Source organism: Anoplophora glabripennis, unplaced genomic scaffold (genome assembly GCF_000390285.2).
Source record: "Anoplophora glabripennis isolate ALB-LARVAE unplaced genomic scaffold, Agla_2.0 scaffold294, whole genome shotgun sequence".
Classification (NCBI taxonomy): Eukaryota; Metazoa; Arthropoda; class Insecta; order Coleoptera; family Cerambycidae; genus Anoplophora; species Anoplophora glabripennis.
This window is the reverse complement of record NW_019416596.1, coordinates 398,708-411,018: the sequence shown is the minus strand read 5'-3', so window position 1 is coordinate 411,018 and position 12,311 is coordinate 398,708. Positions and strand designations below refer to the sequence as shown.

The following is a 12,311-nucleotide window of genomic DNA, read 5'->3' as shown; positions in this document are numbered from 1 at the left end:
GTGAAATGAATTACTCTAAAGAAGAATTAGTAAATAAATAATAGAATAATTAGTAAAACTCATGGTAACTGTTTATTGGCAAGTCGTATTTACCAAACTAATAATCCAGATTTACAAAGATATCCTCGTACAAAGTGTTTTGTAAAACTGAAGGAGAGGTTTGAAAGAACAACAAATGCAAATTATGAGAAGACAACAAGAACACACGCATGCAGTATCCAAAACAGTAAATTAACATCGTGCATTTCTAACAAAAGTAATAAAGACCTAGTTAAATTAGAAATTAACAGGTAACCGCTCAAAATGTCTGCCAATTTTCTCTAGACATTGAGCAATTCTACGACGAAAATTGGTAAATACTTGTCAATAAACAGTTACCATGAGTTTTACTAATTATTCTATTATTTATTTACTAATCTTCTTTAGAGTAATTAATTTGACTATTATTACTGTCGCTTTTCTATTAAACCTTATGTGAATCGAAAATTTTCCAGATTATCCTTTGACAGGAGCCTACTACGATATTTTACATAAGCTATTTGTAAGCTTCGCATTTTTCATAGAAACGAGATTTCATGAAAAACTAATGAATTTTGGTATAGGAGCGGGTATAACAAAGTTGTAGAGAATTTAGTTCTGTATCCCATGGTATAAAAATATACAGGGCGTTGCATTTAAAAAAATTGAGATTTTTCAATTTTTCAATTGGTAAGTCCAGTTTTTGCAGCATGATTCGGAAGAGTCATCCTTATTAAACATCTGATAAAAAAATGGGTTTAGTAGCTAGTAGTATAACCTGTCAGTATCGGAAAATGTAAACAGCCAATATCGACTAGAAAAACCTTTCAAGCGAGATATCTCAAAAACTGTGAATATTTGAATAGAACTATTCTACACAAAGTACCCTTTATTATATAATAAAATATAAAAAATTTGTGTTTCCATTTAAAAAACCAAAGTTGGTGTCTGGCCAGGAAACGTGGAACACACTGTATAGTTGAATAAATTTTTAATTTGTACATTCCGAGAAATGTCATTTTAACATAGATATTGGACTTTCCCGCACTAGTGGGACACGCTGTATAATGTTATCGTTTTTATTTTTGTTGTAATTAATTTAGTTTTCTTACCGAAAAAACTGGAACACGTCGACTTCTCCGTGATCTACACCCCGCCCGCACCCCCACCCCCCGGGCTGAGGAGACTCCCCGAACAGATAGAGGAGGAAATGAGGCTGCAGGAGGAGGAGATGGACAAGCTGATGCTGATCACCCTCACGTGAGAACCCGACTTTGGCAAATATTACTGATAGACCGACCCATCCGACGCATTTCAGGTGGCCCAGTCACGTGATCTTCCTGGAGCTGCCCATAGTGTGTTACTGGGACGAGGGTCAAAGGCAGTGGTCGAAGAAGAACATCCACGACCTCAAGCACAACGAGGAGAAGGGCATTCTGACCTTCAGGACGGGGTTGTTTGGAACTTACGGCTTGGCCACCATCAGATACGTCAATCTGCCCTACCAGGCATGGGAGCTTAAGGCCGAGGAAGAGTGAGAACGGCAGTTCTTTTATTTAAATTGCTAAACCCGCTAACCTTCTCTTTATACAGAGTGATCCATTAACGGTACGGAACGGATGTATACAGGGTGATTCACAACTTATCCAAAAAAATTTGGGAATAGATGCAGCATGAGAAATGGAATCAATATCGTAAAAAAAAATTTGTAAAATCCTTATAGTTTCCGAGAAAAAAAATATTAAAGTTATAGAACATTCAACCACTACATAGCTGGACAACTGTAGTCTCTACCGTCATTCGTCACGTGGCCTCAGCGACTCGGAATACTGAATTCGGATTTTGCAATCGTCGTTGCGATATTTACTTGTTATCTGTGGTGATTACAACAGGTTTTTAGTAGTTAGTGTCAAAAATGGGTAGTTTGTGTCAAAAATGGTTTGCGAGTTGATGGATATCGTTTTAATTTATGGTGAAGCATTTGTGTTATGGTGAAGCAAGACATCATTTGTGTTAGTTCGTAGAAACTGAGTACAACGGACCCAAATGTGTTTACACATTGGTGGATAAAATTTTGAACAATTGTTGTAACATCGGGTACGTCAAATGATTTTATTTACATATTTCTTTCATTGCGAAAGTTTTTGTCCGTTTTTATCACACCGCCATGCCGGTCGCATTGTACTTGGTCAGGTTTTACGGTGGACCAGTTTCCAGTGCCGTGCAGAAGTGTATTTTTACATCATTTTCGATCTGCCTTTTTGATTTTTTCTTTACAAAATTGTATTTGTAAGGATCCCCTGTACATCCAAAATTTTTTTTTGGATAAGTTCTGAATCACCCTGTATAGGAAACTAGACGTGCTATGATTATGGAGTAAAAAATCTACTAACAAATACGAACAAAAGAAATTGATTTAAAATATTTTCAAGTTCACAGCTAGTGGGCGCAACTGCTATAGTGTTACAGAAAATTGTCGGTTTTTCGAAATTTCGCCTTTAACGCCCTATATTTCGAAAATGAAGCGTCTCTGGAACAAAAAAATTAATACTTGATTTTTTTCTTATTTTTTATGAGGAATATCTCCTTAAAGTTTGTCGACTTAATCCTTAAACACCCTGTATACAGCCGCTCCGTACTGTTACGGTGACGGCCATTAGAATATTTCACAGAATACTTCGATTTTAATTATGAAAATTGGGCCCTGTAGGTTGTCCCTCTTGAAATAAATTTTATAACGTGAAAAAGTTGATTTGTTGCAAATTCTGTTTAAGTCTACCACCTTAAACCCTGTAGCCAAAAACAAATGCCTTATTTTGTGCACCACTTCGACATACTTTTTTTGGTATCTATAAAAATCCACACACATCTTGTACAAGTTTTTCTATTACTGTTGTAACACAACACGCATACAGGTATAGCGCACGCTTTTTTTATGTAAGCGACTTCCGAGTTTTTTTTTGTCCCAGCGGATCCGTCACGTTCCAAATCACGGCGGCCATCTTGATGCTCGAATTCAACGTCAACAAGGAGGGCCTCGTGTGCCTCTCGCAACTACAGAATAGCCCCAACAAGGCCCTGACCGAGATCATCGGCGTATATTTCAAATTATTCAAACTCAAGCGGGTAACACCACTCGATTTGGCGTTGATAAAAATATTTAACGTATTTTTGCTGGTTTTAGAAGATGAAGGAAGCTGGCATCGACGTATTTCCGGAACCCGACGCTTTCTGTTACATCGAAGGTATTTGCGAAAAAAAATAACAAAGTGGGAATCACGACGAATTATTTTCAGGCGCTTGCGAGAAGCACTGGCCCATGGAGAAGCATCTGTACTACAACATGGCCCAGATGGCCCCCTGTTTCAACTTTGCTTGGTCGAGATGGAATCTAACAGCCGGCAGGAGGAATATAGTCATGCAGATGAGGGAATACGTACCCACTAAGACCAAACAGGTAAGAATAGAACCCCGTTTCGTAAAATTCTGTTTACGATTGAATAGTACAAAAGTATCGTGTAGCGACATCTACACGGATATACTTTGTTAAGCGGTGCGACATCTATGTCAAAGCAACTGAAGCAAATATCCAACAAATTCGCAGAGGCTGATAAAAATATGTGAAACAATTTTATTCCAACAATAACTTATTAAATAAACAAACATGCAAACAACTTTGATCACGTCATCACAAAACAACAAAGCAAAAATAAATTCTGTAAATAAAATAACTCATTAAACATACGGTTACTTCATTTTAATTTATTTGTTGTCCAACGATGTATACAATCTTATAACATTTCCACCGTTCTAAATGCATGTTTTTTTCTCAATATTTTTGACACATAATAGATATGAGGACCAAATTCGGTCTATGGGGGTTTACCGAAATATTTGGAATTATTCAAATTTCGTGGCTGAAAACATACATAGGTATTGTATTTTTCAAACCGAGAGAAGTTTCGCGAAACTAAATTTGTACAGGACATAGCTAATAGGATGCGAAACATCGCCTTAATGTTAAAAATGTTGTCACCGCCGTTCTTGGTGGTGAAAATTAGAAATATTTGGAATTATTCAATTTTCGTGGCTGAAAACATAGCATAGGTATTGAATTTGCTAAACCGAGAGAGTTGCACTAACCAAAGTACGGGACATAGCTAAGACCATAAGAGTAACTAAATAAGAGGGTTTTATTGGATAGGGCGGATCGAACATGCATTCACTGAGGCCATCTCACGTTGTTGCAGCAAAACATTGTCCTTTATGGAAATTGTTAAACAGAAATCTGCAACCACAGATCGAATCTGTATTTCCAAGCTTTCAATCAACAGAAATAGAATGCGTTGACTGAAATATTTCAATCAACGTAGAGTAGAATAGAATGTTTGAGGTTTGAGGTTATAGTTCCCAGATAAATGACACTATGATGCTATAGATAGGAAACTTGAACAGATTTCGTGGTCATTAACAGCGCTAACTGTTGACACTATCTCCAACTTCTATTGCTTTCCTTTTCTAGGAATTATCGGTAATACAGTGAGTTAAATTACCTGTAGCCGGTAAAAGATGCAAGCGCCATCTAGCTGTACGCTCTACAACTATATACCTACCTACTCAATATTTGTTTTAGGTATTCTGCCGCCGCTAAATTTAAAATTACATAACAAATCTCACCCTTCACAGATCACTCAGAAATTGATTTTGTAAAATAATGTTGACGTAGATAATTTTTTTTGTCACCATGAGAAAATAAGTACATTTGATAAAAAGCATTAAAATCACTCAAGCATTAAAGACACTTTTAAATGCTCTAATAGTCTTCCTACTTAAAATAAGAAATAATTTTGATACTGTAACTTTTTAAAATGTTTGTTGAAAAAATTTCAAATTTCAGTACATATTTTAAAAAAAAAGAGTGAAAATGATTATAGTTTCAGTGCTTTCTATATTGTATTAGCTTTCACGGTGAATAAAAAAATATTACAAGTAAATAATTTTACTAAACCAATCTTTGATTAATTCTTGTAATAGAGATTTATTATGCAACTTTAAATTTTTCGTTGTGTTGATATCCATAAAAAAAACTACCTACCTCTGATCACATTTTTATTAAAAAACAAAAAAAACAAAACATTTTATTATTAATAAAAAAATGTGATTATATGATGATCAGACTATATTATGTTATATAAACAAATGTGAATGAAATATCTAATAAACCAACACTCGCCAAACCTAACCAACAATAAACAATAAACATGAACAAGAATGACATGAAATGATTCATAATTGCAATTGTCAAAATTTATTCTACAAAATCTTTGTGGCGACATCTATAGACTCTTTCCCCAACTTGTATATCCATCTCAAGTCACGTGGTTCCCAGTTTCCCCAGATTTTCAAGTATAAGTTCTCGGGCCTTGTTATAGTTTATCTTCAGGACTTCAGGTAGGTTGCGGCGTTTTATACATTAATAAATTTGTTTTGTTTTAGATTAACATAATAAGGGATTTATTAATCGTCTGAACTGCCTTACTGTTTTTTATTCGTTTTTTTTTAATCCGAAATGAGTTTACCTGGTAGAACTAAACGTCAATGTTGTGACAAAAGACAGACAATTACTGTGGATAGAATCAGTTCGAAAATTATGTAAATCAGAATTTACTCCGACAAACAGATCATTATTTTTGTGAAGACCATTTTGAGTAAAAAATGTTTAAAAAACAGTAATAGAAAGTGCTGTGCCAACATTATTTTTAGGATCAACTACAAGTTCACCTATTAATTGTAATAATATCACCTCGGAATCCTCAGATAGTATCCAACATTCAGCAAAACAATTTGTTAACGTAACATTACAGAATTTTCATAGTACGAGCTGCCAAATTTCAATTTAGGATGATTTTTCACCTCCACCTTTTAAAAAACCGAAATGCATATGTTTAAAATTGTTATTTGCTATAAGTGTAGTGTATTACATCGTACTGATGAAAACCAATTCGAAACAAATGTATCTAACCATAATTTTTGTCAAGTCACTGTGCAATGCATTGTACATAAAGTCAGGTAAATAATTCTTTCAAATTCTTTAAAATTTGCAGTTTTTAATGGTTTCTTTAAAAAATAATAATTACAAGTCAAGTCTCCCTGTACATTTTTTTTATATTTAAATATTTTCGAATTCATAACAAAATGAATGTTGTCACACATTTAAGTATCACTGCTTTAACTTTTTGATTTAACCAAGTGATAATTAAAGTATTTCATAAATAATGGGTCATGGAACAGGTGTTAATGGTTCACGTTAATTTCAATGATTAACTTAAACTATTAATAGCTATTTTGTGATCTATTACTTATGAAACACTTTTTATTATTTGTGTATTTTATTACATTTAAATTTACCGCCATTATGGTGCAGCGACATCTATAAGATAGTAGAATTAATGGTTACTCTAATTGCGTTTTCCAATGCAGTTTCCTTAATTATTTTATGGTCTGCGGTTTCCGAGTGTGTCGTCTGCTGCACCAGCTACAGATGGCGGTACTCTGCCGCTGCTGCCGGCAGAATACACAGAATAAAACCCTCTTATTTAGTTACTCATATGGCTAACAATAAGACAATGCGAAACATCGCCTTAATAAAGATACGAAATTAACGATTTATCGATATAATATTTCAAAACCTAAACACTTTTTCGTCTGTATGATTCTAAAATAAAGGTAGCGCAGTCAGCGACTTACTGATGAGACAGATTATATAATTGGATCGTTTTTTTTTTTTGGGGTGGACACGGGGCTTTCTGGGGTGGGCCGTGCACGCCCCTGCCGCCCCCTATGCCCATGACAATACTTGTTTTCTAATACTGCTAACGGAGAAAATATAGCGACTTAAAAAATATGTAAGATTCAGATCACAGATTTGTTTGTAGAACTTTAAAAATTGTTTTTTTTTTCACAGAAAAATCATTCGATGTTACTGGTCACTCCTCAAAAAGCCAGCCTAGTTGAATGTACAGAGGTCAGTCAAGTATTTTGTGACGATGACGTCGAAGGATTAAAGGTATTCCATTTCGGTTGAATATACCGAAAAATTCGATGTGTCTGAATAACACATTTTTTTTAGTTCAGTGCTGACTTGTATAATTTGATAAAAGCTGCGTACAGCATCACGATAAGGAAGAAAGCCCAAAACGCGCCCTGGGAGATGGTCCACGCCTTGTACGAGCTTCTCTTGGCTGTCAAAGTGCTAAGTTTCTCTTAAAAAAAATTACAATAAAGCAGCATTATTCAATTACCAAGTGTCTTAATTTTTTTTCGTAATATCCCTATGCATACGCATCTTTTATAATTAGTCCAACCAAATTACACTTGGGAAAAAAAAATTGTTACCTGGACTGTTATAAGTGGAAATGGTAAAAAGGCTTATAATAAACCTAAAAAGAATAAATGCGTGAGCAGGGGTGGGGGAGGGTTGATTTGGGGGGTTGAAAAGTTGTGATTTCTGGCGAAAGTTGACGTCAAACAAAAAAGTATCCAATACCAAAGTTGTAGATCATGCAAAAATCTACAACTTTTGTAGAGGTCACCTTTTAAGATAACCTCAAAATTTTCGAGAAAAATGCGAAAAGCAGGTTTTTGGTGATCATTTTTTTGGTTTTAACTTATTATACTTTTTGGTGAAATAAAAAAATCTATAACAGTTCAAAAACATGCTCAAAAATGCAAAAAAAAACATGACGCAACAATGAATTTTTCAATAATTGTTGATAATTAGTTTAAATTTTTTAAAAATTCAAAAACTTACTACACCATTCAATTCTACGGGAAAAAAATACAAAAAAAACTGTGTCTCATTGTTTGACCCAAAACTGTATCTTTGTACAGTATTGCTATTTAAAAATGTAAGTCGAATTACAAATGCACAAATGATAAATCATTTCTGGATGATTTGAGTAATACAAAGTATTAACTGCAAAGTCTACTGTTGACGCGAAATCCGAATACCCGAAATTTTGCAAAATCGTTTTATTTTTTATTTCTGACATTATTTGAAAAGTAATTTTAAAATAAATTACATATTTAAATTGCCACTTTTTTCGCTCTATCCAATGGCGTCAACATTTTTGCAATCCGACGTTTCGTCTTCGAGAGGTCATCATCAGATTAAATTTTTTAAATATATCGCTGCTATTTTTATGATAAAATCTAGTCATTTTTAATTCTGAATTAGATGATATTATTATTGTAATCATTTAAAAAGGTGTTTAGCTATCATTTAAAAATTTTTCTGAGTACGGCTCTGAATGCTTTCAAAATATCTATTGGAGGAAGTCATAACAGTATAAAAGTCAATACAGCACAAAATATCCAACAATTTTTTTTAAACAATAATTTAAAAAGTTGTATCTAATAAAAAAATAATACGAATTATGAAATATTTTATTATTCCTAATTAGTATTGCTAACAGTAGTAAAAAATCGTTGGATATTTTGTGCGGTATTGACTTTTATACTGTTATGACTTCATCCAATAGATATTTTGAAAGCGTTCAGAGCCGTACTCAGGAAAAATTTTAAATGATAGCTAAAACGATCTAAAAACTTTTTAAGCGATTAAAATAGTAATATCCTCTAATTCAGAATTAAAAATGACTAGATTTTGTTATAAAAATAGTAGCAAAGTATTTAAAAAAATTAACCCGATGATAGCCCCTCGAAGACGAAACGTCGGATTGCAAAAATGTTGACGCCATTGGATAGAGCGAAAAAAGTGGCATTGTAAATATGTAATTTATTTTAAAATTCGTTTTCAAATAGTCAGAAAAAATTAAACAATTTTGCAAAATTTCGGGTTTTTACGGATATCTCCGGAACTACCCGGAATTTCAAAACTTTCTAAACGGTATATTGTTAGGTATAAAAAAACACAACTTTTTTCTAATCTGAGCCACCCCGTATCACTTACCGTTACCTAGATCCTAATGCTATCCCATCCTTATATTGGACACACATATCTATGAATTCATCAAAATTTAAAAAAAAAATAAGTACACTAATCGATCCTACGGAAAAAAAATTATTTATTTTATTTATTAGGTAACTATTAGACTTATGTTTATAGCAATACTGTACAAAAATAAATTTTGGGTCAAACAAAGAGACAGTTTTTTTGTATTTTTGGTGTACAATTGAATGGTATAATCAGTTTTTGAATTTTTTTTAAATTTAAACAAATTATCAACAATTACTGAAAAATTCATTGCTGCAAGTCATTTTTTACTTTTTTGCATTTTTGAGTATGTCTGAACTATTATAGATTTTTTATTTCACCAAAAAGTATATATCAAAACGAAAAAAATGATTACCGGCAGAAATCTGTACGATGATTTTTGTAAGTAGAATTTTTCTTTGAAAAAAAAGTGTTTCAGACCGAAAAAATGAATATCTCGGAAACTTCTTGATTTTTTTATCTAAAAAATTTGTGGTTATTTAAGACACAGAAAGGTGTACTTTCACTAAGTTTCGTCAAAATTAAATTATTTTTGCGGAAATGAGAAATAAAAAACAAATAATCAGAAAAAAACTGTTTCTCGCATTTTTCTCAGAAATTTAGAGGTTATCTTAAAAAATGACCTCTACAAAAGTTGTAGATTTTGGCTTTATCTACAACTTTTGTATTGGATACTTTTTTGTTTGACGTCAACTTTCGCCAGAAATCCCAATGATACTATTTTCACAACTTTTCAACCCTCCGCCGCCCCTGCTCACGCATTTATATATTATTTATTCGTTTATTATAAGCCCCTTTACCATTTCCACTTATAAAAGTCCAGGTAACAATTTTCTTTATTTTTCCTCACTTCGATCGGTCTAAATTAATTAAAATTCAAACAACTAAAGTTAATACTAAAGTAATATTAGTCTACAAGTAACAAAATCATAAGGAAACAGTTAAATAAAAAATGTTGGATTTGTAACTTAAGAATGAGAAACAACATGTTCGTATTGTTTTAATGATTTTACTTTTCTGGAAGTATACAGTGTGTTCCCGAATGGGGTACCGCGTTCTTGTAAACTTTTTTACTGTTGATTTTTTCGAGAAAAAGTTATTCTTGATAAAAAGTTTTGCTTATCTTGGGAAGCCGTGGGCGGCAATAATCAAATATGTAATAAAACATACAGGGCGTAGAAAAAAATTCGAAATGTGAAATTTTCACCTGAAATAAAGTATCTTTAATTTTAGTTTTTTTAGAAACTGTAACAAAGTTGTTCGAGAACTCAAAAAAATGTTTAAATAAAGGGCTTAGTGAGAAATGAAGAATAATAACATTTTGAAAATAAAAACACGTCGCAATTTTTAACTATCTTACATACCATATGATTACCGTGGATCCAATGTCAAAGTTAACATATTTATTTTTATTAACTGCCTACCGAATAATTTTTATCAATAATGCTAACCCTGGAGCAACTAATTTATCTTGTGAAATGTTATGGAATCGGTGATGTTTCATATAGATATGCAATACAAATTTTTAGAGAAAAGTATCAAAATGTAACTGTAATTCGATACCACTGGTGAATATTAAAATGATAAAAAAGAATACAATGATAACGATGCTGCTACAATTGTAGTTATTTATTTATTTATTTTCCCAACAGGCATAAATACCTAATTACAGGGAAAAAATTACTACACTTAATTTTACAATATGTGACTACCTAAAGCAAGGGACTCTCTACAAGACAATCCAAAGATGTCACTCAGGAATACGGAAATACTAGCAAATCTGATATTTAAAGAATTTTAGTATACAACAAAAGCAAAATCTATCTATTTAAACCAGTGTCTAACCATTTTCTTGATGGAGATGACGGTACATACTATCAATCTGTTGGTTCTTCAATTGATATCTGAAAAACTTATACTTCTGAGGCAGAGAGCGATATGTCTCTCGAGACGTCAAGAAACCTAAACCGATGACGTGGCAACAGGCCCGGAAATTGTTCTATCAAGCTATTTTTATATCATGTTAAATCTAAAATAAAAGTTTACTTACTTTTTACATTATTGTCTGTTTTAAGTAACATAGTTAAAAGTCGCTCTTCTTATTTGCAAAATGAGATTATTATTCTTTTCTGACTGAATCACGTATTCAAGCATTTCTTGAGTTCTCGCATAACTTTGTTAAATACAGTTTTTATAGGAAACAAAAATTAAAGGCACTTTGATTAGGGAAAATTGGACGCCATGTATGTTTTATTACATATTTGATTACTGCCCATAGCTTCCCAAGATAAGCAAAACTTTTTATAAAAAAAACTAAGTTTTGAAAAGTAAGTCTATAATAAAAAAGTTTACAATAGGGCGGTATTGTTGTAGATTTTTGCAGCATTGTTATTTTTCACGAGACGTACATTTTCACACATTTTGAATTCATTTCCGTTAGCTATGCAATCCCCGATGACTTGTAGCGTATTTCTGGTTGCATATCCACAAACGGCACGTCTGAATTTTGATCTAAATTTAAAATTCGATACAAACTTGTATTTACAATTATGATATAAATTAGAACAAATGTATTACTAGTTTCACAAAATAATACAAAACGTATTTTGATTCAACGTATTGTCCATATTAAAAAGATTTATATTTCTTTATCTTGATATAAAATCAATTCAGGTTAAGTGGATAGAAAGCTTGAATACCGAAATAAACTAAACATTTTTCATTCATTATTTTCCTGATTAAACTGTTCGTTTTTATTATCAGACGTTTAGCAGTATTTTACTTGAAATCGTAATTCAAACATTGAACAATAAGAGAACCCACAACTGTATCAGGTAAATAGTGAAAAATGTTCATCAATGGATTACAAAGCATTACGCTTGTACATATGACACCTATCAAAGGTCAAAATGGCTGAAAATAGTTCACATAAAACTTTTTCCGACGTCGGCAAATGTCAGAAAACTCATACAAACATAAGCAAAAGTGGAAGGGACACAATCGCTCCTTCCGATCTTTATGCACATTGCAAAACGTCCAGATCACCAGCAGGTGACTTTCCCGTCGTCCTCTAGAGCACTGCGGCGTTTCGCAGGTGGTTCCCAACCTCCACCCAAGACCTAGCCGCAAACCCGTCGACGCGGCAACGCCGCTCGGCTCGCCCGTACGCCAATGGCCGGCGCGCACCGCTACTACGCACCACACACCGTTCAGGGCACGCGGTAGCCTTCCCCCACCCCCCACGGCCAGCTAGATCCACGCACAATCGCCCGAAGAC

General features: G+C 33.1%; 1 protein-coding gene across 1 annotated transcript in view; it reads left to right on the top strand.

The window, feature by feature from the left end:
- The window catches only part of LOC108904597 (protein CASC1-like), a 30,068-nt gene extending 22,772 nt beyond the window's left edge, over positions 1 to 7,296 (top strand). Inside the window, exons 9-15 of the mRNA XM_023455035.1 lie at positions 1,122 to 1,278; positions 1,337 to 1,552; positions 2,988 to 3,144; positions 3,203 to 3,263; positions 3,315 to 3,475; positions 6,983 to 7,084; positions 7,148 to 7,296. Of these exons, the coding sequence (XP_023310803.1) occupies positions 1,122 to 1,278; positions 1,337 to 1,552; positions 2,988 to 3,144; positions 3,203 to 3,263; positions 3,315 to 3,475; positions 6,983 to 7,084; positions 7,148 to 7,285 (992 nt within the window). The 3' untranslated portion in view covers positions 7,286 to 7,296. The remainder of the gene's footprint in view (positions 1 to 1,121; positions 1,279 to 1,336; positions 1,553 to 2,987; positions 3,145 to 3,202; positions 3,264 to 3,314; positions 3,476 to 6,982; positions 7,085 to 7,147) is intronic.
- Positions 7,297 to 12,311: the final 5,015 nt, after the last annotated feature.